At 50.9% G+C, this 27,214-nt stretch overlaps 1 protein-coding gene and 1 pseudogene across 3 annotated transcripts in view; one reads left to right on the top strand and one right to left on the bottom strand.

Moving 5' to 3' along the window:
- Sec14l1 (SEC14 like lipid binding 1) overlaps positions 1 to 26,410 on the top strand; it is a 45,485-nt gene extending 19,075 nt beyond the window's left edge. Inside the window, exons 3-17 of one of the 3 annotated variants that reach the window (XM_034504533.2) lie at positions 8,296 to 8,445; positions 8,544 to 8,675; positions 9,876 to 10,004; positions 10,353 to 10,590; positions 11,382 to 11,491; positions 13,765 to 13,954; positions 15,854 to 15,942; positions 16,731 to 16,801; positions 17,753 to 17,924; positions 18,196 to 18,330; positions 20,482 to 20,616; positions 22,439 to 22,690; positions 23,589 to 23,767; positions 24,041 to 24,142; positions 25,898 to 26,410. In XM_034504533.2, the coding sequence (XP_034360424.1) occupies positions 8,296 to 8,445; positions 8,544 to 8,675; positions 9,876 to 10,004; positions 10,353 to 10,590; positions 11,382 to 11,491; positions 13,765 to 13,954; positions 15,854 to 15,942; positions 16,731 to 16,801; positions 17,753 to 17,924; positions 18,196 to 18,330; positions 20,482 to 20,616; positions 22,439 to 22,690; positions 23,589 to 23,767; positions 24,041 to 24,142; positions 25,898 to 25,913 (2,100 nt within the window). In that variant the 3' untranslated portion in view covers positions 25,914 to 26,410. Of the gene's footprint in view, positions 1 to 8,295; positions 8,446 to 8,543; positions 8,676 to 9,875; positions 10,005 to 10,352; positions 10,591 to 11,381; positions 11,492 to 13,764; positions 13,955 to 15,853; positions 15,943 to 16,730; positions 16,802 to 17,752; positions 17,925 to 18,195; positions 18,331 to 20,481; positions 20,617 to 22,438; positions 22,691 to 23,588; positions 23,768 to 24,040; positions 24,143 to 24,459; positions 24,773 to 25,897 lie in introns of those variants that run through there. The other 2 variants (XM_076935412.1, XM_034504534.2) reach the window with 2 other exon arrangements.
- LOC117710034 (large ribosomal subunit protein uL11 pseudogene) lies at positions 1,318 to 1,769 on the bottom strand (annotated as a pseudogene).
- Positions 26,411 to 27,214: the final 804 nt, after the last annotated feature.

Raw genomic sequence — 27,214 nt, 5'->3', positions numbered from 1 at the left:
TGATCAGGCTGCACACCTAACTGCCTAGATTATAGCATTTTAGTCTCCTTAAATATCTTATTAAGTATTAACACAAAGCTGAGTACAGGCTCAGCAGAGGAGCAAGAGTTTGAGCAATCTTGGGCTACATGGTGAGTGAGATGCCATCTCAGACCCAAAGCTCAGTGTGAGCACTGGGGTGACCCTGGGACTGGGGACTGCCAAGTAGCGGTTCCTTTCTCCCCTCCCTCCTTCCCTTCCTTTCTTTGTTTCTTTCTTCCTTTTTTTTTTTTTTTTTTTCTTCCCCCAGAGAAGATCTTACTGTGTAGTCCTGGCTGGCCCAGAATTCTATGAAGGCTAGACAGATTGGCCTCAAACACACAGAGATCCTCCTGCCTTTGTCTCCCAAGTGCTGGGATTAAAAGTGTGCCACCCTTAATCTAGGCCACCGAGCCTGGCCAGAGGCAGGTTTTTCTAGTGGCCTTCTGTCAGGAACACAAACCCACAGAAGATTAAACTGTGTGCTAAAGCAGTTTTCCTGGGAGCTGTCAATCAATGTCTAGGCTCAGGTGTCCATAGGTCTTCACCCTGACCCGTGGTACAAGGGATCAAATGCAGGCCTTGTTCTTATGGGTAAGTGCTCCACCACTGAGCTACCCTGCAGCCTGTGCTTTTCAGTTGCAATAATACACCAGGGTACCTGAAGCATCTGTGGTCCCTCCTAGGAAACTGTGTTTGGTGCAGAAATCTGAAAGCCTCCTCTGGAGTTGACCTGGACCATCAATGTTTCTTGTCTGGGTGACTCTTTCTAGCTACCCTCTGCAGGCCTCTCTAGATATTTCCACAGGGCTTTTCCTCCGGAAAGACTTTAGCCAGCCTTGCCCCAAGTGTGTGCTGTAGCTTATAGCTGAGTCTTTCACAGTGTTGTTAAATAGGTCACGGGCTTATCTAATTACCTAATACTCCAGAGTCTTCTGTTGCATCCTCCAGAATCCTTGGCTTAGGGCCTATGTGTCACAGGTGTGTGTGAGTGGGAGATATGTGTGTGTATGCATATACACACCGTGCATGCTTGCATGTGTGATGTGTGTTGAACATGTGATGTGTGTGTGCACATGTGTGTCTGTGCAGGCATGTGCCTCTGTGTGTGTATGTATGTATGTATGTATGTATACATGTGGAGGTTAGAGGACAGATCTCAGGGAGTTGGATCTCTCCTGGTCCCTTGTAGAATCTGGGGGTCAAACTCAGGACATCAGGCCTGCATACTAGTGCCATGACCTCTAGCCGTTTTTAAAATCAAATAGTCTGTTATTGAAAGTATTTTCTTGTTGTCTCCTAACTAGTTGTGCATTCCACTGTACCACTGTTCATGCCATCTATGACGTCATGAGGGTGTCGGCCATCCGCATTGCAGTCCACAGACTTCATTCAGTACCCCAGGATCTGCCGGGCAATGATGACAGACTCCTGAAAAATGATGTTTCTGTTGTGTTTAATGTTCTTCTGCTTCTTTCTGTCTCTTGGTGACTCCTTGAGGGCTTCGATGACCAGGGCAAGAGGCAGAGGGCAGCACCTCAGTCTGGGCCTGTCTGTTCTGGATGGTCAGTTTCACTGTGACCCTGAGACCTTTCCAGTCACCGGTGGCCTTGCAATGTCATCACCAACTTTTTTGGGAGACAGACCTAGAGGATGATTTGGGGGGCCAAGGTGGATGTGGCACTGACCTCGCCTCCAGTGCACCTCAGATGCAAGACTTTGATCTCGTTGGGGTTGAACTTGGGTGGCATGGTGGAGGCGGCTGGTGTTGTGGAGGCAGCTGGTGTAGGATGAACCCGGATTTGGGAAGACTGAAGAAAGTTGCACCGGAGCCTCCTCTTTTGCAAAAGACCCTGGTTTGTTTTCTGAGGCAGGGGGTGGGGAGTGGGGGTGGGAAGGAGAGCTGAGCACTCGCACCCTGCCTCTGGGCCGCCTCTGGGTTGTTTTTTCCTCAGGCAGTGGCATTAGGACTGGAGGACTGGTCAGCTTGCGTCTTGACTGTATTGAATAAGTGTTTCTTTGTTGTGGTGTGGAGTAGTTCTGGTTTAGTTTCTGTACGCACTGACTTTTCCAGGGTAAACCTATGCCTGATAAGCACTTTTTTGGTCATATCTAGTGTTCCAGAACATCTCACTTTCCAGAAAACAGCTGACTTGGTTTGTTAGCAGAATTGGGTGTGAACTCAGTTCAGTTTGGAAGGGGTTGTTCTTTAAACAGAATTTCTTTTAAATAAGTTTTCCTGGCACCGTGCAGTACTCAGCTCATTAATTCAAAGTCAGTCCGCCTTCGCTAATACGGTTTTCTTTAGCACAGTGCTCGCTTTTAGTATGTCAGCATCACATCCAGAAGTTGGTTGAGAGCTGAAAGCTCCGCTGCCACCTCCTAAACTGCGTGCTCAGAGCCCTGTGAAGGGAAGAGTGGGTGTGGACACGGGGAGGGGGGGAAGAGCTATCCAGGAGGCAGCTTCCTTCTGGGGGAGGCAAGTTAATAAGGCCCTAGTGTTGTTTTTATTATTCAGACAGCTGCTGCTTTAAACTCAGTGCAAACGATCACAATAGCTTTCTCTTTCCAAAGCCAGCCCTCCTTAAAAGGGAGTCTCAAGAGAACACTCTTCTCTGAAGAACTGGTCTGTGCTAGCTGTGCTCTCTGTTCAGCCCCTTGACTCATTTGCTGACTGCTGGGTCTGCTTAGGAAGCTGGCTGTGCTACAGACTGCAGACTAGGAGGGCTTGGTGGGGCTGCTGCCGCCCCTCTGGATCTCCTGTGCACAGCAGAGCTGAGGCAGCCCTTGGGTTTGTCCAGAGCTTTGGAAACAGGAGGCTCCGTGCTACCTCTAGCCTATGAACTGGAGCTGAGTAAGACCCTGCAAGAGGTGCCACCCAGCAGCCCTACACTAGGGTACAGCTCTGACCAACACCCATGTGGGTTTTCATGTGTAAAATATAGCATTGTTGAATTTAACCAGCCACATGAAAGACAGTGGTACATCCTGTAGTGGTGTTCTTTCTTCCCCTGTCTTCCCGTCCTTCCCTCCCTCATAAAAGAAAGAAAAAAAAGGAAATACCATGGTTTGAGCCCGTAGCTGTATCCATCTGAGTGCATGCACAACCATTGAGCGATACCCAAGCCCTGAGTTCTAGGTTTTTGTTTTTTTGTTTTTTGTTTTTCTTTTTAAATTTGAGATGCTGGCCCATGGAACCTGGGCCCTCATGTACACTATGAAGGTGCTTTCCTCTAAGGCTGAGCCCCAACCTGCCCCTTCAGCCTTGTTTTACTTTTCGTTTTGAATTAGGGTCTCACTAAGTTGTCCGGGCAGCTCTTGGACTTGTGATCTCCTGCTTCTGCCCCTGAGTCCCTGGCATTACATCCTAGGCAGGCTCCTGGCTTCCACTTCATATCCATATGTGTATATTCTGGCTCAGTGTAATACAGCCAGGGCTACACAGAGAAATCCTGTATGGAAAAAGCAAAAGCAGAAGAGGAGGAAGAGGAGGAGGAAGAAGAAGAAGAGGAAGAATAAGAGGAGGAGGAGGAAGAGGAAGAAGAAGAGGAAGAATAAGAGGAGGAGGAGGAGGAAGAAGTTTCCCCCATAAAGCTTTTTCTTTTCCTTTCAATATTTTTTCCAATTGTTTTGCTATTGACTCTCCCAACTTTTTGTTTTGGGAAATTTCCACTTGTAAGACGTTACTAGAGAGGAACAGTAAACACACGGCAGTCTTCCACACTTCTGTGGCGGGACACTCGAGTACAGAACAGTAAACACACGGCACTTGTGTGGCGGGAACACTTGAGGACAAGTTATGTCAATGTCGTGACACTTTTAACTACTGAAGGGTGGGATTTCTGAGAGGCCATTCCCTGAATTACTGAGATTGCATTCCAGCCAGGCCTTTGAAATATAGTAGCGAGGCTGTTGATAACATGTGGGCTGCTGCCTCGGTGTCCCCGGGCTTCGTGTGTGGCTGGCCATCGTTGTTCCAGGATATGGCCAAAGCCCCATGTTGCCCCTACACCCCTGTAGACTATAACGTTTTCAGCCATGTCTGCTTCTGTTGACTGTTGAGACCTTGACATTTTGTTTCATTTTTATAAATTTTGTTTTATGTGTCTTGGTGTTTGGCCTGCAAATATGTCTGTGTACCACATGTGTGCAGTGTCTGCAAAGGTCAGAAGAAGGTATGGGATCTTCTGGAACTGGAGTTACAGATGGTTGTGAGCTGCCAGGTGGGTGCTGGGAACCAAACCTAGGTCCTTTGCAAGAGCAGCTGGTGCTCTTGACCACTGAGCTCTCCAGCCCCGTGTTTTATTATTTATTTATTGCTGGTGGGGTAGGGTTGTTTTGGTTTTGCAAGACAGGGTTTCTCTGTGTAGTTCTGTCTGTCCTATAACTCACAATGTAGACCAGACTGGCCTTAAACTCACAGGATGCCCCTGCCCCTGGTCCTGCCAAGTGCTGGGATCAAAAGCATGCACCATCACTATCCAGCCCTGTTTTTTTTTCCTTTTATTTTTTAAAAAATAACAATTTTAACTATAGAATTTTATAGGATTAGGATTTTTCTGAAGGTCTTCTCATAAGTAGTGGTGGAGTAAGCCTGGGGTCTGCACACCACTCTGGTGTCCTGCTATTGCTTCTCGGCCCTCCTTTGGACAGAGCTGGGAAAACAGGTTTTCAATGCTCTCCTCTGTCTTCAGGGGCTGCTTAACCACCTGCTAGGAGCCTCATGGGTTGTAGCTGCTGTTGAACACGAGGCTCTGGTGCCTGTGAGCTCCAGAGAAGGAGAAGGCTCCGAAGGCTCCTTCCCCTTGCCCTTTGCTTAGTCTCCTGTGCTGATATATGTGCAGGACTCATTGGCCATGGTGACTGAGAAACAGAGGCTGGATTCCTCGGTTTGCTTAGGAAACTGATTTTTCCATAATATAAAAAAATGTTTACTAACAAAGACCTTGTTTCAGGCATTGAGGTTCTTACTTCCCTGTGAGCAAATGGAGAAGTGGGATTAGGTCCCTGCCCTGTGGTTGGTACCGCTGGCCAGACGGGAAGGGGCATGGAGAGAGGAAGGGGCACCAAAGCCCTCTGCACCCTTTAGCCTCTCCTGAGCCTGGTGCTCAGGTGCTACCTGGCTGGTTACCTTGAGGTACAAGGGAGGGACTCTGCCATGTGAGAGACTGCATGGGTGGTAACTTCCTAGGAGTGAAAGGGTTTCAGTTACAGGCCCTGCTGTGTGGATGGGAACGGCAAGGCCAGGCGTGGTGGCACATACCTTTATCCCAACCCTTGTAAGGCAGAAGCAGATCCGAAGAGGTTGCGTCTCTGAGTTTGGCCATGTAGAGGGGGACCCTGTCTTAACCCCCACCCCACCCCCAATGTAATGGTGTATTCTGAAAGTGACTCCTTTAGGTATTGAGAGAAGAGCCTCCCACTTCCATTTCTTGGTAGATGCCTAGTCGCTCTTTCTTAAGAGCTGTGGTCTGGAGCCCCTGTGTCCTTGATTTCTTGGTGTGTCAGTGAAAGGAGGTGCACCTGGCTCCCAGCCCCCTTCCTACTGCAGTGTTTTCAGAATGTGGCACTTCTTCCTGGGAAGACTTGGTCAGTCATGGCCTCCTGAGGCTTATCCTTGGAGTGACCTGGCAGGTAAATGAACATCCCAAATGCTGGTTGTACATGGAGAGACACCTACTGTGTGACATGTGACATTCTGTCAGTCATGGAGATTAGGATATGTTTGAGTGGAGGAGAGGAAGAGTCCCATGTGTAGCTAACCCTGCATGCACATCAGTGCCACGTGCCGGCTCCTTCCTGCCAAGCCGTCCTCATATGCTCCCCCAGTCTCTGAAAGTGAGGTCTCACTGCTATTGGCGGTTTCTTCTCTTGCCAAGAAGAGGGCAGGGCTGCCGCTGCATAAAGAGGACCTTGCTTGAAGATAAGGACCCAGTTCTTCCTGCTGCATTGCCTGCTTCCTCCATTGCCTGAATCTTGGGATGCAGCTGCAGTCCCCTGTCCTCACTGCTGACTGTAATCAGAGCTCTCTGGATCTGAGGTGAAAACCCAAGACCTGTCCTGTGTGTCCGCAGGTTCCTGCCTAGCCAGGCTGGCAGATCTTTCTCTGTGCAGCACCTCTGCATTCCCTGGATCCTCTGCAGTGGGTGGTCATTTCCTGCCTGCTCTTTGAGCCCTGTAGCTGCCTACTATGGTGCTGTCTAACTGTATCTCAGATGGGTGTGACCTGCAGTTTCTCAGAGCAAGTGTGATGATGGTCTTGGACAGCAAGGACTGAATCGAGTCCTAGATGGAGTGGTCCTGCTGCACTCATGGCTGAGGATACCTACAGTCAGATGGGCAGGCCTAGCGGGGGAGCAGCAGCCTTCTCCAGCCTAGGCTGTGCTCTCCAGCCCGCTGGCTTTGGGGCTGGTGCAGAACCGTCTAAACAGCTAATGTGGTTTTGATCTACGGCACACGTTTCTCCTTAAATCTGCTTTTGGTTGCAGTTAAGATGAGATGTCACCATAAAATGCTCTCCCCAGTTTTAGTTAAACCCTACAGAGGAGTGACAGTCTTGTGTGGTGTTGCACTCAGCAGAACAAGTACGGGGTTTCCTGGGCCTGGACAGAGGCCTTGGGTGTGAGTGTGTCCCAGGACAGAGGCCTTGGGTGTGAGTGTGTCCCAGGACAGAGGCCTTGGGTGTGAGTGTGTCCCAGGACAGAGGCCTTGGGTGTGAGTATGTCCCAGCAGTGTTCACAATTCTCCTCTCAGTTGCTGCAGAGTCAGCTAAGTCTGGTGCTCAGGTGCATTCTGTAGAATTTACGAATTAAATCACAAGCCTTTTTCTCCCTTGATTTTTGTTTTGAGATCATTGTTGATTCATAATATATTATCAAAATTGAAAATAAAACTATAGTGAGTTTCTATGAGTTCTTTAAACCCATTTCCAAAGTGGTAACACATTGTAAAAGTCTGTCATCGTCAGAGTTGGGGTGGCAGCCACTCCATGTGCACCAACGGCTGCTCGTAGCCCCTGGTTTTCAGTATGTCTAACACTGTCTTTTCATGAGTAGTATATAAAGGTCAGGGTCATCCCTAGCTACATAGTGAGTTTGAGGCCAGTGTGGGACAGGTGAAAGAAACCCCATCTCAGAGTAAAACAGAACCGGTGGATTCCAGCAGGTGTGGCTGTTTGGGCTGTGGACACTCCACGTGCAAAGGTGGAGCCTTTGCATTCATCTGTGTGTGCTCTGAAGGACGTGGAGTTCATGCTGTAAGATTCTATATACACTCTGCTGCCGAGCTGTTGGTGACTTCATGTTCAGAGGTCAGGTTTGAGAAACATGTCGTCTGCTTCCCAGATTAGTTGTATCTGTTCACAATCCTGTCAGCAGTGTCTGAAGTATTTTTCTCTCCACATCCTCCCCAGGTGTTTAGTATGTGTTGTTTCTGCCATTTTGATGGTGCACAGTTGTGCCTGTGTGGTTCTCTTTGTGTCTTCCAGTGGCTGCTTTCTCTGCTGCCTCTTTCTGTATGGAGCTGTTTGCCATGTCTGAGTTCCTTGAGAAATTGTTTGTTCCTGTTTCCCTCTTTTTTGCATAGTGGTCTCGATGTTTCATGCACTCTGGACTTGAACTCATAATCCTCCTGCCTCCACCTTCCAGGTGTCAGAGTTGTGGACATGTCCATAGTCTAGCTTTCCTTTGTGTTCAGATTGGATTTTAATTATTGAGAGGGCTTTGATTGTTTTAGATCATGGTTAACATTTAACAACAACAAAAAAGGCCATCTTATTTTTTTCTTCCATTTAATTCTTTCTACATTTGTCAAAAACAATTTAGGAAGCACCTAAGCTGCCGCTCAGTGAATGGGTTCTTAGCATGCACACATTCAACTGAGCTGCATTTCCGGAGAGGAGAGGGAGCAGTGAGCTGGGTCTGTTTGCCCACTGGTCTACGTCTCCACACTTTGCAGCTGGCCTCTGGCCGCATGGTGCCAGCTTGAGGGAGCCTTCCTGTTGGATGCCTTTCAAAGTCACATTAGCCATTTTGGCTCTTTTACCTTGCCAAATAGATTTGAAGGTCATCTTTCATTTAGCCACAAGAGAAGCCTGCTGGGGTGTGGCACTGTGTTGCGCTTGCATGCCTGCATGGGTAGAATGGCCATTCTCCAGCAGGTCAGGGGTCCAGTCCGTGAACCTGGCTCATCCCCCTTCCGTAGGATCAGCTGTACTGCAGACTGAGGTGCAGCAGTGATGGCTGTCATTTTCTCTCTGTCACTGTCATCTGTCCTCAGGCCTATGAGAGGAGGTTTCCCACATGTCCTTTGATTCCAATGTTCGTGGACAGCGACACCGTGAGCGAATTCAAGAGTGAAGATGGGGCTATTCATGTCATTGAGAGGCGCTGCAAGCTGGACATAGACGCGCCCAGGCTGTTGAAGAAGGTAGCTGGAGAAAGACACTGTGGGAGTCTGTGAGGTGAGTTCATGCTCGCCATGAGCCGTGGAGCTGACCGACTTCCCTCCTTATCTTGTCTTCAAAGATTGCAGGAGTAGATTACGTTTATTTTGTCCAGAAAAACTCGCTGAATTCTCGAGATCGCACTTTGCACATTGAGGCCCACAATGAGACGTTTTCTAACCGGGTCATCATCCACGAGCACTGCTGCTATACGGTGAGTGAGTCGTGGCACCAGCTCACTGGGGCTCCCAGGCCATGTGCGGGCTACAGCATAGGGTGGTGCTTTGTACTTGAGACGAGTGGTAACAGTGGGGACTCGGTGTGGCATCGTGAGGGAGGGCTGTCTCAGTGTGGCAGTCAAGGCTGCCGGCTGATGCTGTGGCTGTTCTTGTTTCTGAGGCAGGGACTCATTCTGTACCCTGTCTTGTAATTTGCCATGTAGACCAGGCTAGCCTTAATTTGCCACTGTCTTTGTGCCTTGTCTCCTAAGCGTTGAATTACAAGTGTGTACCATTACACTCCTGATTAGTTTTGTGTTTTGAAACAGGGTCTCACTGTGTAGCTCAGGCTGGCCTGAATTCACTATGTAGAGTAGGCTGGGCTGGAACTTACAGATGTCCAGCTGCCTTTATTTCCCAAGTGCTCAGACTAAAGGCATGTAGTACCAAGGCCAGCTTCCTGATTGGCTTTTAAATATGAAGGGTTTTTTTCTGAGCTAGCTGTGACACTTTACAAGTGTGTTTTGAAGCCAAGGCTTATGTGTCTTTGCAGGTAGAGCTCTGAGCACCCGTCCGACTTGGTCTACACTGCATAGACCAAGGTTTAGGAGTGTTTCTTCCCCCCCCCCCCCAGCATGAGAGTAACCCCTTCCTAGTCTGTCCCTCAGTCGTTGGCCTCCTGTACCATTCTCCACAGAGACCCCAAGTGACACATTGAAGCCTTGTCACACTTAGTTCTGCCTGCCTCCTCATGCATACCAACCCTCCACTGCTTGCTGCGCCCGGCATCCAGCCATGCCAGTTTGCCAGGCCTTCCCCCTGCTTGGCCTTTCTCCATAACACTGCCTCCCAAGCAGCCGTGTGACTTTCTCACCTCTCTATCTGTGGTGCCTCTGTCCCCAGAGCCTGAGCAGCACAGAGTGTGGCGCTTCTGTCCGTGTGGAGCCCCCACAGGTGCTGGGTGAGTGGACAAGACCGCCAGAAATGAAAAGCTGCAGTCAGCCACTTAGGGACAGGCATGAGAGACGGCTACTTGGAGCCTGTGTATCAGGATCATTTTTTTCCCTGATTTCCTCATTCCTCATGACAGTGATGTCATTAAACACATCTCTTCGGTACTGGTCAGCTAGCCAGGGCACAGACAAGTGGTGTCTCCATGGCGAGCATTACTAGGAACGTGTTCTTTCCGCCTGCAGGTTCACCCAGAGAATGAAGACTGGACCTGTTTTGAACAGTCTGCGAGTTTAGATATCAAGTCCTTCTTCGGTTTTGAAAGTACAGTGGAAAAAATTGCCATGAAACATTATACAAGCAACATTAAAAAAGTGAGTATCTTTCTTGGGATTTTATGGAAAAGGGAGGTAGGAGGCTGAGAATGACCACAGCTTGTACCTTCTTTAGTCTTGTTTACCTGTGGAGACAAGACTTCCACATTTACTCAAACTCATAATCCTCCTGCTTCAGCCTCCCAAGTATAGGGCTACAAGTGTGTGCCACTGCAGGCAGTGAGAGCCATCGCGTGCGCATGCGTGGGTAGGCAGGGCGAAGCCAGCATTCCACCACAGAGCTTCATCCACAGCCCCCAGATTCCTGTTTGGGTAATGTCTTATAAACTGGTGAGGGAGAGAAGTCTGGCTATTGGATGCATGCTCACCCGCTGTCCTCCTTTAAAGGGGAAAGAGATCATCGAGTACTACCTGCGGCAGCTGGAGGAGGAAGGCATCACCTTTGTGCCCCGCTGGAGCCCGCCCCCCCTGGGGCCCTCATCAGACACGTGTTCAGCAAGCAAGAGTCAAGCCACATCAGCAGCGGTCCTTGTCCCAGCTGCTGCCGCCTGCAGGGAGGGGCTGAGCGGGGATAACCTCGGGAGCCCAGGAACAGCGTCCGAGCCCGTGGTGGGAACTCCTGATGGTGAGCCTGGCACAATCCATGGGCCTTTCCCCTCTCCATGGCTCTGCCCAGCTGTGTCTCCTCAAGCAGTCCATCTTGCACAGAAGAGAAAGTCTGTCTGCTTCTGGCCTTGCCTCTGACCCTCCCACTTAGAAAATGCACACTCACTTTCCTCTTCTTTAAACAGAAGCTATTTCTAATGTCCACACCCTGATTGCTGACCGATGGTGACTGTAAGGCACTGTCCTGTCTACAGCTTTCCCATCACATGGCTTCTCTCAGTGACAAGTTTTACCCTTTAGTGATGGCTGCTTCAGGCTGGAAATAACCTTCAGTTCATATTTGGGTCCACCGAGGCACAGAGCAGTTGAGAGACTTGTCAGTGGTCACACAGTTAGTGAGTGGCTGGGTGGAGAGTGCTTTACAGTGGCTGGGCCCAGGGTTGTGTGCAGAAAATCAGAAAAGAGACGGTATGGAAATGTTTGAGCATCCGCTGAGGAAAGGGCAATGGTCGTGAACTCAGGCCATGTGTTGAAGACACAGTGCTGGCTCTGCTGAGTTTGGCCTGTCCTGAGCAGCACTGAATTACAGGCAGAGGGCTGGAAGGAGGCTCGGAACCTCCCTGTGGTTATCGGGATCTCATCTTAAAGACTGCTTACTTACCTGTGCTTATCAGTGATACCTCCCTAAATGCTGCACTCAGGGCGGCAGCCAACGCCACTGCCCCACTCCCAGCATACCATGCCCACACCAGCTGACAGAAGGGCTCAGGGTTCTCTGTGGTAAATAACGCCATGCACATTCAATTCCAGACAAACTAGATGCCGACTACATCAAGAGATACTTGGGTGACCTGACCCCCCTCCAAGAGAGCTGCCTCATTAGACTGCGCCAGTGGCTTCAGGAGACACACAAGGGCAAAGTGAGTGTCAACCCCTCAACTCCAATCCCAGAATCACTCTCCAGTCTCAGCAAAGCTGAGAACTGAGCAGGAACTAAGCAACCACTCCCACTGTGCCTGCTCCTGCTCTGCTGTGACACCAGATCCCCAGGACAGGTTTAGGATGCTATCCTCACAGAGCAGCCATTGCTGTACTTCATGGACGGGGGGTCGAGCTTAGCTACCATGAGCTGCCAAGCCACAGCCTGGAGTCTGTTGGTGCTGGGGAGTTGGAGGCTAGACGTGTGAGAGCATGTTTAAAGTGTGATCCTTAGTATGCAAAGATTTTTATATACATGTCATTAACTTTGTTATTCAGGAGACTGTCGTTCCCCATCCAGTGGGGCTTTGGTTCTGTCATTGTGGGAGATCCAGCCCCACAGGTGTGAGGTTTACAGGCTGTTTGGTATGTCTGGCCAGCTGTAGACATTGTCAGATAGAGGGAGCTGGGCGTCGAGTGTGCTGTCCTTATCTGTAGGGCTTGCTTGCCTGGGTTTGCAGGCACACAGTGCCAGCCATTAGGCAAGCAGCCGCAGAAGAGCCGCCTCGCCTATGTGGTGGCTGGGGAGTGAGCGAGGGACGCTATCCAGCTCCTTCAGTCCCTACAGCTCTGTGGGTGAGTGCAGTGTGGGAAGCAATGTGAGGGAGGGGTTAGGCAAGTAGCAGAGGCCTCGGGTGTGTGATGAATAGAGCCTTACACTCTGCCCCAGCACCCACAGTCCCTGGTGCTCCCTTTTTCCCTTTTCTTTCTAGACGAAATATAGCTAACTGGTTTATTAGGGTGAGAGTTAATACTTTTGTTTTTTGTTTTGTTGTTTTGTTTTTCGAGACTGGGTTTCTCTGTGTAGCCCTGGCTGTCCTGGAACTCACTCTGTAGACCAGGCTGGCCTCGAACTCAGAAATCCGCCTGCCTCTGCCTCCCAAGTGCTGGGATTAAAGGTGTGTGCCACCACTGCCTGGCTGAGAGTTAATTCTTCTTTACATATCTAAATTATTTATTTTCTTTATTTTATGTGTGTGTGTTTCCTACATGCATATCATGTGCATGCAGTTTTTGCAGACGCCAGAAGAGGGCGTCATATTCCCCAGGACTGGAGTTACAGATGCTTGTGAGTGGGCCTATGAGAGCTGGGAATTGAATCTGGGTCCTCTGGAAGAGCAGCCTGTGGCCTCTCTTCAGCTCCCTCTTTATTTTCTGGGAGAGTCTTATTGTAGCTGCAAACCTTTAAAAAATGTTTTTAAATTATTTTATGTTTATGGATGTTTTGCTTACATGTATATCTACATAGCGTAGTTAACTACTGATCTGCATCTCAGCTCCGAACACTGGAAAACTTTTGCTCCTTTTGTGTCAGCCACCCAAGTGCTGGGGTTATATGTATGCCCTCCTTCCTCCTGCATGCTGTCACTTCTGCGTGACTTTGGTTCTTCCCAATGATCAATGCCAGGTCATCAGTACTGCTTCACCTCAGATGGCCAGGAGGAGCCTGAGAGGCATGGCTCCCACTCATTCCCTCCTCTCCTGCTACCCCCACTGCCCTATTCCTGGGTGTGAGCATGAGGGAGATACCTGGCCCAGAGCCCACTGGGAACACAGCCCCATCCTTGTTCTTTACTTAGGCAAACACCCTGTGGATTGACAGTAGTGGATCCTGGAGAATGCTCTGGTGTGTAGCTCCACCATGCTGTCCACACCAGCGTCTGAAGTGCACTGTGTGCAGAAAAGCTATCTGGCTGCCAGAGTGTAGGACTGAGGCTGGAAGTTTACAGTCTGTTTGCAGCCAGGTGTGGTGGCGACTGTCTGCCCTTAATCAAGGCAGAGGCAGGCGGGTATACCTAGTGAGTTCTCTCCAGAGCTTCATAGTGATACCCTGTCTCCAAAATGGACAAACAAACACAAAGAGACCAGTTTGCCTCCTCCAGACCAGACTTTGCCGGGCTGAAAACAGAGCAGTCGGGATTGTTAACCAATCCATTACTCCTAGGTTTCAACTTTGTGAACGTAGTTCTCCAGATTATTGTCACTTTATTAAAATGACGCCTGGGGTGAGTTTTCTGGCAAGGGATGGACCCTGGGTCTTGTGCCTAGGAAAGCGCTGTACCTCACAGTGCATGCTGGGAGATTGCTGTTCTCCAACCTAGGAGCACTGCCTCTCAGCAGTGTGAACACTGCAGCTCAGCGTTGGGAGAGTTAGGTCAAGGTTTGACCTCTTGCCCAGAGACTCCCAGGTCCCTGAAAACCTCTGTTCTCCTAGATCCCAAAGGACGAGCATATTCTCCGGTTTCTGCGTGCCCGAGACTTTAATATTGACAAGGCCAGAGAGATCATGTGCCAGTCCTTAACTTGGAGGAAACAGCACCAGGTGGATTACATTCTGGACACTTGGACTCCGCCCCAGGTCCTTCAGGACTACTACGCTGGGGGCTGGCATCACCATGACAAAGGTAGGTGAGCCGGAGCATGCTCACAGCACAGCTCTGTGCTGTCTTAAGGTGCCACCTACATGGCATTCTGTAGCCTGGCTGTGACAGTGGGCAGGGCCTTCCCACCACATGACTAGCTGGTGAGACCCTTCCTGAAGCCCATTCACACCTAAGCCTGAACAGCCAGGCACTGGGGAGGGGGACAAGTGCCTTGTCTTCTGTGCTAAGCCTAGCTGAGAAAACACTGTGTGCTATACTTCAGTCCCACGGTGCTGACTGGACGGCAGTGACCGCCACCTTTATAGTAGCTGAAAGCTGCCTGGCCTGGTCTCTGCCGTAGAGGGCTGAGACACAACCAGGTGCATGTCGGCCACCTCTGGAAGAAACAGCTCCAGGAAGCTCCCTCAGCTTCCACACCTGTCTCAGCCCTGGGGGAGGGTGCACCTTGTTAACAAGTCTTCACTGCTGACCCAAGCTGGCCAGCTGTGGAGAGTGGAGGTGCAGCCCTGCAGCTGTGATGGGGTACTGGGAACTGTGCCCCCTCCCCTCAGTCATGTCCTTTCAGATCAGCGGCTCTTGTAGCTTTATTAAATTTTGCTTTTGTTTTAATTTTTTTAAGACAGAGTTAAAAAAAAAAATAAGACAGAGTTTTATGTAGCCCAGGCTAGCCTTGAAATCTCTTAAGTAGCTGACAGGAGCTTTGATCTGTTGAATCTGTTGATTTTGTCTTTAATATTGTGTACAATTAAGTGGTGATGGTAACTTTAGGGTTTCTGCTTGGTAAAGGGGCTCTTTATGCCGCATAGGCTAACCTTGAACCCACGATCCTTCTGCCTTAGGCTCTTGAATGCAGAGGCATGCTAAAGACACTACAACACACATGACTTTATTTTTATTGAAAAGTTTTATTGAAGATTAGAAAGTGTTTGTAGTGAAATATTGACAGACCAACTGCAGTCGCTCATTCCTCTAACCCAGCATTTAAGACACAGGCGGATCTTGAAGCTATTGTGGACACTACAGCGAGTTCTAGGGCAGCTAGTGAGACTGTGTGTCAAACATAAGACTGACTAGTGGGCTTTACTAAATGTCAGAAGAGCTAGGTGTGGTAGTGAATGTTTATAACCCCAACCCTTGAGCAGCAGAGGGAGGGGATTTCTGTAAGGTCAAGGTTGGCTTCATCTACCTAGCAAGTTCTAAGTCAGCCAGAACTCCACACCGAGGTCCTGGGCTGCGGGAGGCAGAGTGAGTCCCCAGGCACCACATGTTAGTATGTTGAGGAGGCTGATCTCGGTGCTACCCCCTCCAGCATGGAGGGCCAGGGCCACTTCTGCACCATGTGCTCTGAGCTGAGATCTTCTCTACTCTGGCCGGTCATAACAGGTTCTCCAGTGAGTGAGGTGGCAGCGCCGGCTGTGGAACTTCAGGGTTTTCACCTGTGCATCCTTAGGGAGGAAGGCTGGCTCTAAAAAAACCTTGACAATTTTTAAATAATTTGTAGGAAAATTGTTTTAGAATTAAAAAAAACACAACTGTGTATTCATAGAAATAATGTCACCTGTAGTGACCACTGAGCTTAGCAGCACCCATGGTCAAACAGGTCGGGGACCCAGACAGGCTGCACCCCAGCTCAGTTTCCCTCGGCCTGGCCCCGCAGCAGCATGAGCCCCAGGGCCTGTGGTGTGCTGTCAGCTGAGGTTTAAGCCTTCGGTATCTGTTTAGGTGCTGTCCTACCATACTATCCTGACACAGAAGCCAGTCCTCCCAGAGCAGCCAGAACTCTCTGTGTATCTTGAGCACAGGGAGGCATCCAAACCCAAGGTGTCACAGTCGAGGGGCCTCCTTAGCCCCTTGTGAGGGCTCTGAGAGATGTGTCCTGCCGCTCACTCACCACGGCCTCCTCCCTGCCTTCCCTTGCAGATGGACGGCCGCTGTATGTGCTCAGGCTGGGCCAGATGGACACCAAGGGCTTGGTGCGAGCTCTCGGAGAAGAGGCCCTACTGCGATACGTAAGTGCTCAGCTGGGAGTGCAAGGCCCAATGCTGGCCTCAGTTTTGTTGCTAGCAAACTGCCTAGCAGGACTAGGCTCCACAGCTGGCTACTCGGACAAGTGTGTGGTGCTTCACATAAAGGCTTCTGAGGAGGACACACAGCACGAGCCTCAGGAGATAGATAGTTCCTGCCACCTCCAACTCAGCGGTCACCATGTCACAGCTCTTCAGATCTCTTTCTGCTTACCCTTCCTCATTACAGGCTGATGGCCTCTTTCCTAGACTGCTGAGCTGTCTGACTCCATCCCACCCCTGTGTCTCCCTAAGTCAACTATAAACTATCCACCTGGCTCAGAGAAGCATCTGTCCTTTCAGTTTGAAAACTAAGAATTAGAAAGGCAAATCTCATCTCCCCAGTATCTGCAGCTCTTGTTTTGTTGAGTAGACTTGTAGGTACCTGTGCCTCAGCCCTGCCCTCACACGCAGGCACAGTGTCTCTCCCTCTCTCCCTCATACCTCCTCTCCTAGTGTCCCAGGCGAGCATGTTCTGCAAATGCCCCTGCACATGAGTGCTCCCTGCTCAGGTGACAGCGTGAACTGTCATTTCTGTGGGCTGCCTGCTTTCTCTGCTGTTGATACTCCTGTTTATTCTCTGCAAGTGAAATGTTTGTTGTCGCCATGTGGGTGTGAGGAGAGTCCCCGAGGTCCCACGTGCACGTGTCATCTTGTCTTAAGTCCCCTCTTTGGAGTCCGATGTCACCTTTGCCTTCTGAGACTGACTTGCCATCACGGGCCTCTGCTTCCAGGTTCTGTCCATAAATGAAGAAGGTCTGAGACGGTGTGAGGAAAATACCAAAGTCTTTGGCCGGCCAATCAGGTGGGTGGGGCCTTGTCTCTTCAGCATATAAAGAACAGGAACTAAATTAACTACTTTTCGTTGGTCTTTGGCACCACAATCTGATAATTACTGTTTACCACATGTCCTAGAAGGCTGAAAAAAGCGAGGGAGAAGGTCAGTGCTAAGCTTTGAATTCGTCCCCTGAGGTGCCAGGCTTCGCAGTCCTAGGAGCCAGACTGCAAGGGAATTCCTGTTGGGTTTTTGTTTTGTTTTCACTCCCCAACCCCCAGGTCTTTTTCATGACCCAGTTTCATGTGGGATACTGTTGTGAAATGGCCAGAGGAAAAGCCAGGCACGATGGCTCACGCCTGCAATTCCATCACTTGAGAGACAGAGACAGGAGGATTAAGAGTTCAGGGTCATCTTCACTACATATATGGCCCACCTAAATCACAAGAGACATCTGGGCCATGACTCGGTTGAACGGTGTTGGCTCCTGAAGCAGCTCTAGAGCTGTGGATGGTGCAGTTACTGTAGCTCACAGTCTATCAAATGCCTCCCGTCTGCGGATGGTGCAGTTACTGTAGCTCACAGTCTATCAAATGCCTCCCGTCTGCTTTGGCAACAGGCCAGGGAGGTGGCACCAGTCTGCTCAGCACTGAGCAGGTCTGAGGGGGCTCTTTAGTTGTTTAGTTGGAGTTTCAGAGCTAGGGTCTCATTAGCCCAGGCTGTCCTTGAACTCCTGATCCTCCTGCCTCTGCTCCCCTAGCACTGGGATTTCAGCAGTTTGTAGTCTGTCTGGACTTCATCTTGTAGTAAAGGTGTTGTTCCTGTCCCATTGAGTTCTGTGTTTCATACATAGATATAAATAAGGGTCTATAGCACTTTAATTTTATAGAATTATATATTTGGGAATGGCTCTAAATGACTTTTATATCAAAAGAAGAAAATTAAAACCATTAATAAACCATTTTTTCATATGACCCGTAGCTCGTGGACCTGCTTGGTGGACCTTGAGGGACTAAACATGCGCCACCTGTGGCGACCAGGGGTCAAAGCCTTGCTGCGCATCATCGAGGTGGTGGAAGCCAACTACCCGGAGACGCTGGGCCGCCTCCTCATTCTCCGAGCTCCCAGGGTCTTCCCTGTCCTCTGGACACTGGTGGGTTTAGATGTTATTCTGTAGCCAGCAGGGCATGCTCGGTTCATGTCTCCCACTGAAGTCTCAGCTGAGCAGGAGAAAACATATAAACACGTGGATACACAGTGGGAAATAGAGCAGGGCTCTCCTGAGGCCCCAGTGCTCCGCCAGGAGACTCAGAGTATGAAAGCTGCCACCTGTCACCTCACCCACACATGGTGTCACATGCAGGCTTAGTCTCTGAAGCGCACGGCTCAGCCGATGAAGTTGCTGTTGTGTCTGTCACTTGCAGGTTAGTCCATTTATTGATGACAACACCAGAAGGAAGTTCCTCATTTATGCAGGAAATGACTACCAGGGCCCTGGAGGCCTGCTGGATTACATCGATAAAGAGATTATTCCTGATTTCCTGAGTGGGGAGTGCATGGTACGTATGGAAGAAGGTACCCGCTGCACCGTAGCACTAAAGGTTTTCTGACCTTTTGGCTGGGCTGCTGGCTTTATTTCATTGACTACTGTCGTTGGGCCCAGGACTGACATGGCCTGAGCCACCGGGTTGGTGTTGGTGTTGTACACTGCGTTGACACTCAGGATCCCCGCACAGCTTCCTTTATTCACACAGCATTGTGTGACTCGCATCTCAACTGCATCAGGAGCTGCACATTTCAGAACTACGGCTTTTTACATAATTCTGTGGGGTGTGTGTGCTTATGAATTCCACACATGTGGTATGAGTGTGTGTGTCTGTATGCATGAGTGTGTGCATCTATGTGTGTATGCGTGCATGAGTTTAAGTGTATAGGCCCAAGGTTGACTCTGTTGGTCTCCAGAGTCCTCATTTGAATCAGGCCTCACTAATGAGGTGAGTCTGGTAGCCAGCTTGCTCCAGGATCTCTCCCTCCAGTTCTCATGAATAGAATCCCAGGTCGGCTCCTCTGCCCACTCAGTGTTTACAGAGGTGCTAGGGATCCAAATGCTGGGCCTCACAGTCATGTGACTACACCTCCTCTTTGAAAACACTTGCAGGACGGTGTTGCATTGTATTTGAAGGTGGATTTCTCCTAGACTCAAGTAAACAGATGGGGTAGTCAGAGTTGGAAAGTGCAGGCGTTGCTTCTCCATTTGTAGGTTTGGGGTTCTAAGAAACGAGGGAATGGATAAATCGCCAGAGCTCTCTGCTTGCAGACCTGGGGCTGTGGTGCAGGGGTCTGATGCTAGGACATGCAGGGTCGTGCCCAGTACTTGACAGGAGGATTCAGGGACCAGAAGCCCACAGAGCTATGTGACTGGCTCCATAGCACACAGTAGGAATGCAAGCAGCAGGGAATCAAGGTCCTTAGCAGGCTCTCTAGTCACACTTGACAGTAATGTTGGTCTTCGAGGTGTGAGCCCTGGGATTGGCACATAGGGTTGGCTGAAGAGTTGAGCTTTCAGTGTGATTTTTCCAAATGGCTGGAGGGATTTAGAAAACAGAAGAGGTGAGCTTCAGTTGCATGAGGGAGATTGAAGATGCCATTGCAGTACAGAGAGCAAGTGATCAGGGGCAAGGATGGAGGGCAGGCCGGCTGTGGCACCCATGCCTGCTGTCAGAGTCAAACTGAGGCCTTCCGAGCCTGTTCTAAACTTTCCACAGTGGCTTCTCAGCCTGGCTGTCAGAGAGGTCATTTATAAACTCTTGACTTCCCTGTGGACAGAGGCCATTGAACTTCTGGGTCAGGCTGGTGTTGGTTGGTCTGTCTTCCTCGAGACACAGTCTCAGTATGTAGCTAGGCAGGCCCTGAACTCACAGCCCTCGGGTCTCAGCACTCAGTGCTGATTGCAGGCTTCACTAGCAAGGCTGTTCCATGCAGGCGTGTGTGACTTTAGTGACTGCAGGGGCATGTGCTGTGCTGCAGGCTGAGGGCTGCAACCTTCCTTTCTGTGCAGTGACTTCTGGGTTGATAATCTAGAGAATACTTAGATTTTATGCACCTGAATGTGAGTCTGTTTTATTAAGGTCAATTAGAAAATTTATAGTAAGAATAAATTCTAATTCAACATAGCTTTTTCAAGTAAATTCAAAAGAAGTAGTCCCTTGTTAACTTTGAGCTGATTCGTTGTTAGGCCTGGGTTACATAGGAAGTTTGCTTTATTTTATCTTGGTTATAAGTTTTTCCTTCTTTTTTGTGGTGCTGAGAATGAAACCAAGAGTCTTGTGCATGTTGGGCAGCGCTGTGCTGCTAAGCGGCACCCACAGGGACTGTGGTTTCTGTGGCTCAGGAGGAAAGCTAACGGACTGACTGTCCTGCAGTGCAGTCCGGGTTCTGTTAGTTCTCTTGTAGATCATCTTAGTAACTGAGCTCCGGACCTCATGAATATTAGTGTGAATCTTGTGGTAAACCAGCTTCAGCTTGTTCTCATTTATTCAGAGTAAAACCACGTGTGTTTAAGTGGGCTTTGCAAATATTTTGCTAAGTACTACAGACTATTTGATAGTCTGGCGTTGCCAGTGTTCTGTTTTCTCAGCCACTCCAGGAGGTGGGTGTGGGGTGAGAGGCGGCCTATCCTCTGCTCAGCTCACTGCCGTGTTTCCTTCTAGTGTGACGTGCCAGAGGGAGGACTGGTCCCCAAGTCCTTGTACAGGACTGCAGAGGAGCTGGAAAATGAAGACCTGAAGCTCTGGACCGAGACCATCTACCAGTCTGCCAGCGTGTTCAAAGGAGCCCCACATGAGGTGCTTGCTCACCCTGCGGCCGCTTCCATGGGAGAGGCCCTCCCCCCCACCTGGCGGGCAGAGCGTCTCTCGGTGCCTGGCTTCTTTTTCTAGTCTTGTTCTTTAGGTTTAGTTGGTACTGATGCCACCAGCCAGCCAGCCAGTCAGTCACTCACTCACTCAATGGCAACACTGACGGGTACGGCTGCCTCGGAAGGACACTTCTGTTTGACCAGAGCCTTTTGAGAGCAGACTTGCCCATTGACACTATTCCATGGGGCTCCTTGACCCGATCCAGAGCGTGGCTTGCCTGGGGAGGGTTGTTTCCAGCCCCTGCATTTAGTTGGATGGTTTTATAGAACACATTTTGCTCACTCGTCTCGTCATCTGTGTTTCTGTCTTTGCTGCCGTTTGTCAGTCTGGTAAATGAGGAGAGATGAGTCCACTTGTTTCCCTTCTGCTGACACGGGTGTGGCGACAGGTGCAGAAGCTACAGTGGTCCTGTTTGACATGTCCCTCTAGCCTGTCCATGTGGTGTGACATTGCTGGCTCAGCCTTTGCTTCGCTCTAGGGCAGGTGTGTTGCTCAGTGTTCCTGGTGGGAGGCAGTGCTATAGACAGCACAGGCCCACCCGGCAGTGTGCTGCTGCCTCCTCGATGCCTTTCAGCTGTGGCAACCCGGCTTCAGCCGCCTGGCAATTTCCATAACTGGTGTGTCTTCCCCAAGAGCTGCAGGCATATAGAGACAGGCTGAAGGGTGCGCCTGGGGCTGTGCTAAGAACAGGCAGGTGCAGATCCTATGTGTCTGTCTGTCTCCTTCCCTCCCTCCCTCCCTTGTCCAGTCCAGTGCAGGGAACCTTGGCTCTTCGACTGTCCCAAGAATCACTTGACTTCATTCCTTATGTAGGGGCCCTTGTTTACTATTTATTTAGCCAGCTGTCAGTTTTATCTTGTTGCAAGGCTCAGGGACTTGTTGTGTTTCTTGTGAGTCACCAAGCACCTGTCACTGTTGAGACAGTAAAAGCACCTGTCACTGTTGAGACAGTAAAAGCGTCGCTCTGCCTTGGGGTGTAAGTAAAGCACACATCAGAAGCAGTGTTGCCCAGGCAAAGGCTGATGTCAGAGTCCCGGGGCTCTGGGAGCACAGGGGCCAAGGGGCTGGCCAGACAAGCTGCATCCTTTAGTGTCACCTCCTGCTTTGAGAGGGGCCATTGTGCCTCTTGGATCTGCTGTTCTGACCTTCAGAGGTCATGGAAGGGTCGGAGGAAGCAAGGCAGTGGTGGCACCACCATTCCTACATTCCCGCAGTGCAGCCTCACACCCTCCTCACAGACCTGCTCCTTCCCTCTTGGACACATCAGGTTTGGGATTGACACTGCATCCCTGGCCGTCACTCCAAGGACACGGCTGATCTCTCCAGCTGCTTATGGGCCTCCATTCTCAACAGCACCTTGTGCTGCAGCCAGCGCGGTGCTCTGCACTCTGCCCCGCCCTCCTGTTTGTGCCTGCTCAGTGCTCCCCTGCCTGAGGTGGGCCACTGAGTCCCATGTCCATGCGTGTGCGCTTTTCTCACTTGTTGGGAAGTGAGGCTCTCAAGCTGCTAACAGTTTGGCTCACCAGTGACGCCTTGCGGGAACACTGATAGAATCCTGGATAAGTTGGCAGGTGGGCAGCTAGATGGTTGGGTGACCTGTGGCAAAGAGAACTGCCTATTTGATCTGTCCTGCCCCTCTGCCAGCTCACACATATGAACCATAGAGCCCCTGGAGAGAGCCCATTCCTGCCCCAGCTGTGGCCAGGCCTTGTGCTGCAGATTTGTTGATGACAGGATCTCTTTTCTCCAGATTCTCATTCAGATTGTGGACGCCGCCTCCGTGATCACCTGGGATTTTGATGTGTGCAAAGGGGACATCGTCTTTAATATTTATCACTCCAAGAGGTCTCCCCAGCCACCCAAAAAGGACTCACTCGGGGCCCACAGCATCACTTCTCCAGGAGGGAACAACGTGCAGCTCATAGACAAAGTCTGGCAGCTGGGCCGGGACTACAGCATGGTGGAGTCTCCTCTGATCTGCAAAGAAGGCGAGAGTGTGCAGGTAAGCCCACAGGCCAGCACTACTGCGTACTTTGTCCTGCTATCTGCCTCTCTAGCCCATGTGGCTTCTGCACAGGTGGACCACCTAGTGCCAGAGAGACTCAGGATGTCCAAGGGCACAGAGGAAGGAGAAGCCCGAGACCAGTAGTAAAGTGTGGATTCCCCAGAAGTGCACACGCACCCAAGTGCCAGGTGACAGGGAAGACGTGCTTTGTAGACACATCTGGGTTTCAGGTGACTGAGCTATGACTAGGCATGGCTTTGCCTCCAGAGGAAAGTCACACAGACAGAAGCAAGAGGAAGAAGTGCAGAGGGCACTGTCAGCTCTTGCTAAAAGCTGTGACAGCTCTATACTTCCCTGGTTTATGTTGGCCCCTGTGGCTCTCTGTGTGCTGGCTGCCGCAGCACCTCTGGCAGTAGATACTTACTTTTCTCCTGCAATGCCGCTGACCGTACAGTGGCCACCTGCTCTCCTCCAGCTGAGGTTTTCAAAAGAAGCCAGCTGCCACTGCATCTGGTTTGTGACACATGCACTGTAAAGGGAGTCTCCTATCTTAAAAGCTGTGCTAGGGAGGTGACAGGAGAGTGGCAGAGAAGCTGTCCCCTGACCTACACATCCTTGTCACAGAGACAGACCCTCCCGACAGACCCTCCTGACAGACCCTGCCTGGCCAAGCACCTGCAGCCTGGTGATCTCTAGAGGCTGCAGGTTGCTGCCTTCTCAACACCTGACAGACGATAGCACAGGCTGCCTCAGTGGGTGGAGACAGATGATAGATAGCACAGGCTGCCTCAGTGGGTGGAAGGTGTTAGGCTGTTTGTTCATGGCAGGCTCTCTGGACACTCTTCCCCTTGGAGCTTGGCACCATGTCCTGAGTTGCTGCTGCTCACTGTTGCAGGGGTCCCATGTGACCAGGTGGCCGGGCTTCTACATCCTACAATGGAAATTCCACAGCATGCCGGCCTGCGCTGCCACCAACCTGCCCCGGGTGGACGATGTGCTGGCCTCCCTGCAAGTGTCCTCCCACAAATGCAAAGTGATGTACTACACAGAGGTGATCGGCTCTGAGGATTTCAGGTTCGTGCCTGAAAGGGAGGGTCTGGCGTTGGGGGGGGGGGCTACTTGTTCACTGTCTGCAGTTCTCAGGGCCATCGGAGTGGGGGTGTGGCACATGCTGAGTTAGTTTGTTAAGTGCAGTGTCACCTGGGGCAAACCACAGGAAGTGGATTCCTCCAGTGGGATCCATCTTCAAGTCCTGTTAGCTGATGGGGGAGAGGAATAGAGGCCAGCAGGCATTGTGGGTGCTCGGGCAGCTCCTCACTCCTGGTTCTGTATGGGTTCCATCTGCAGAGGCTCCATGAGCAGCCTGGAGTCCAGCCACAGCGGGTTCTCCCAGCTCAGCGCCGCCACCACCTCCTCCAGCCAGTCGCACTCCAGTTCCATGGTTTCCAGGTAGTGCTGCGAGCCTGTGCCTAGTGCGGAGGGAGCCTCGCTGTGTCTCCGCCCACCCCAGGATGCAGACTCCTCCCTCTAGATAGCAGCTAGCAGATGGTCACTAGTCACCTGGTCCCCAGACGATCCTGACAGGTAGTTTTAACTCTACCCCTAACTTTAACTCAATAGCCATAGATTTTGTATACAGTGTGCACAAAATCAAACTGGAGCACAAGGGCTCTCGAAAGAAAAGTAGTTTATCTACAGTAAGAGACTGACTGGTCTCAAATGTTGATGCAAAAAATGTTTCCAACAAACTCCACCTTGTCCACTAGTGAATGAGTTGTGGGACACCCTCCAGAGACTCGCCACCTCCTCCTCCACGACCGAAGCTGCGGCTGGCATCCCTTAAGCTGCAGCGGAGTCCTCTCGGCTCCCTGTTAGTGGAGGTGGCCGATGGATCCAGGACAGCTCTTGAGGTCCCTTTCCTCTAAGGACTTGGCAGCCTGCAGAAGCACCCAGTCCTGGGGCAGAGCCAGCCCACTCCTGAGCAGGCCTCTCGGCCCAGGACGGTTGCCGGGCTCCTCCTCTTGACTCCCGACAGCACCGCCATCATTAAACATTGCTTTCTCTTTCCTCCTCTTCAAATCTTTTGATATTTTTCAGAGCAAAATTTTTCTGTCCGTGAGCTTGGGGAAGGGGAGAGGGGAGAATTCTTTCCCTCTGCTGAGTGCTTCCTTTCCTCCCTGCAGGTGGGCTGCCCTGTGCCCTCCCAGCACCCAGGGTTCTCAGTCCTCCCAGCACCCAGGGTTCTCAGTCCTCCCAGCACCCAGGGTCCTCAGTTCTCCCAACACTTAGGGTCCTCAGTCCTCTTAGCACTCAGGGTCCTCAGCTCTCAGCGGGGTGTTTGGAAGCAGTAGGTCACACTTGCCTTTTGGAAGTGTGGCAGTGCAAACTCTAGCAGTGCTCTCCAGGGTGGCGCATGGCTTGCAGTGACCTTGGGAATGTGGGTGGATGTTGTGGGTATGTATGTTTGTAGGTGCTGTGTGTGTGCACGGGGGAGTGGGGTGCTCCTGGAGAGGGCCGTAGAGCTGCGCTTGTTCTGTCTGTGTTTCATAGAAGGGGGTCTGAGGCTGGGGCTAGTTTGGGGGTTTTTTGTTTTTCTTTTTTCTGATCCTGACTTCCCAAAGCCTGCTGTTAGAGCAGATCCTCGATTTTCAGCTTTTCTGGGGACAGCATGCTTCTGATCGAGTTGTCTGGAAGTTGCAGGTAGCTGATTTCCAGAGAAGAATGTAGGATCTGTGTGTGTGTGTGTGTGTGTGTGTGTGTGTGTGTGTGTGTGTGTGGTAACAGTGTCTGAGGATGTGTGCCAACTGCGAATGGCCATGAGTGTATGACGGGAGCAGACTCCTGTGTAGACACTGCTCTGAGGTACTGGCTGCCTGGCTGTGGGATTTGAGAGCTCTGTAGAGGCTGCGGCATGTCAGCAGCATGAGGAGAGGCGTTACAGCAGCCTGGCTTGGCCGATGAGCCCCCTGGCTCCTGGCACCCTGAGCCATGCTTGGGCCTCTGGTTGCTGGTCTTTCTGGCCCTACTGGCACGCACTTCCTGTGCATGGGGGCTGCTTGCATAGAGCACAGCAGGGCTGTAGCTATGCCCATGCTGCTTCCAGTCAGGGCTTCCCAGCTCCAAGCGAAGGGACCTGAAGATGCCCCCCTGCTCTTTCTTTCTCTCTTCTCTCTCCCTTTTCCTCTCCCTTTCTCCATGTCCCAGATGGCGATTTTGCTGACAGCCTTCAAGAAAGCGCTTCACTCGACAGCCCACATGTGCCCAGAGATGTTTGTAGACCTATCTGAGTCGCAGCCATGTCCCAGGCTGAAGAGCTGTCCCCTAAGTCCATTCAGAAGTGGCACTGTGTAGCCCCTCAGAGCTGAGAGCATCTTTAAGTGCTCACAGCACACAACTCCACGCTCACAGGCCCTCAGCTTCCCGAGCCCCAGGGCACTGGCTGCCTTGTGAGGGGAGACTGACTGTGAAATGACCGTGCAGCTCTGAGAGCTGCTTCCCCCAGTGCCCAGCACCTTCCTAAAATGCTGCTCCCCTCCGCCCCCCTGGGCTCTCCTTGTTTCTAGTGTCTTAAGTCACTCTCCTTCCCGAATCCATTATTTGCATATCAAATTCTGTAAATGTTTTGTAAACATATTACCTCACTCTTGGTAATACAATACTGATAGTCTTTAAAAGATTTTTTTATTGTTACAATAATAAATGTGAACTGTTTAAGAAGAGTGTCCTTTTCTTCTTGGGAGGCCTCTAGGAAAAATAGAGATTGAAGAGAGGAGCTGCTCGGGCTCGGAGGCCAGGGGAGGCCTGCGGCTGAGTGGACGGCCGGCAGTCACCCTGTGCAGTCACCCTGTGCCTCTCGAAGGCCTGCTGTGCAGTTCAGCACATCAGACATGTGCTGCAGAGTGAGTTTTAGGATAGCCTGGGCTACATGCCAAAACCCTGCCTCACAGCCTGGCTCTCGGTATCATTGTATTGTTTAATAGTAAAATAGAGTTCTCCAAGCAGGTGACTCTGGAATTTGGGACAATAGGCAGGTGTGGACCTGGGGAGACTAGAGTGAGCCTTATCCTGGCTCTCATTTCTGGGGTCTGCAAAAGCAGCAGAGCTCAGGACAGCAGGGCACAGGTCTGGGAGGAGGGTCATCACAGTCTTGCCAGGGTTCAATGCCAGAACCTCCTCAAAGGGAAGGGTGATCTTCGTCCTTGATTTGTCTTTAGTGGGGCACAACTGGGGGGGTCTGAGTCTCCTGAGTGTGTCTCATTGCCTGGTGTGTGAACCCTGCTGGGTGATGGCTTTTGTCTCAAGCAGTTGACTGGGAAACGGCCTGGCCATCTGACACTTCCTGCTGAACTTGCAACCTGAGGAAAGACTTAAGGTTGGTCAAGGCAAACCTGTCTTTCCTAGCCTTGGTTCCAGGGTCACATTTTTGTGGAAATGAGAGACAGCCTAAGAACATGCAAGGCTTAATTGCATCTAAGCCAAAGTTCTGTCTCAACTGTTGAGATATGACCACCCTGGAGTGGC

The sequence above is a fragment of the Arvicanthis niloticus genome, chromosome 6 (assembly GCF_011762505.2).
Source record: "Arvicanthis niloticus isolate mArvNil1 chromosome 6, mArvNil1.pat.X, whole genome shotgun sequence".
Lineage (NCBI taxonomy): Eukaryota > Metazoa > Chordata > Mammalia > Rodentia > Muridae > Arvicanthis > Arvicanthis niloticus.
The sequence above is the reverse complement of the archived record's forward strand: the minus strand, read 5'-3'. Positions and strand labels throughout refer to the sequence as shown.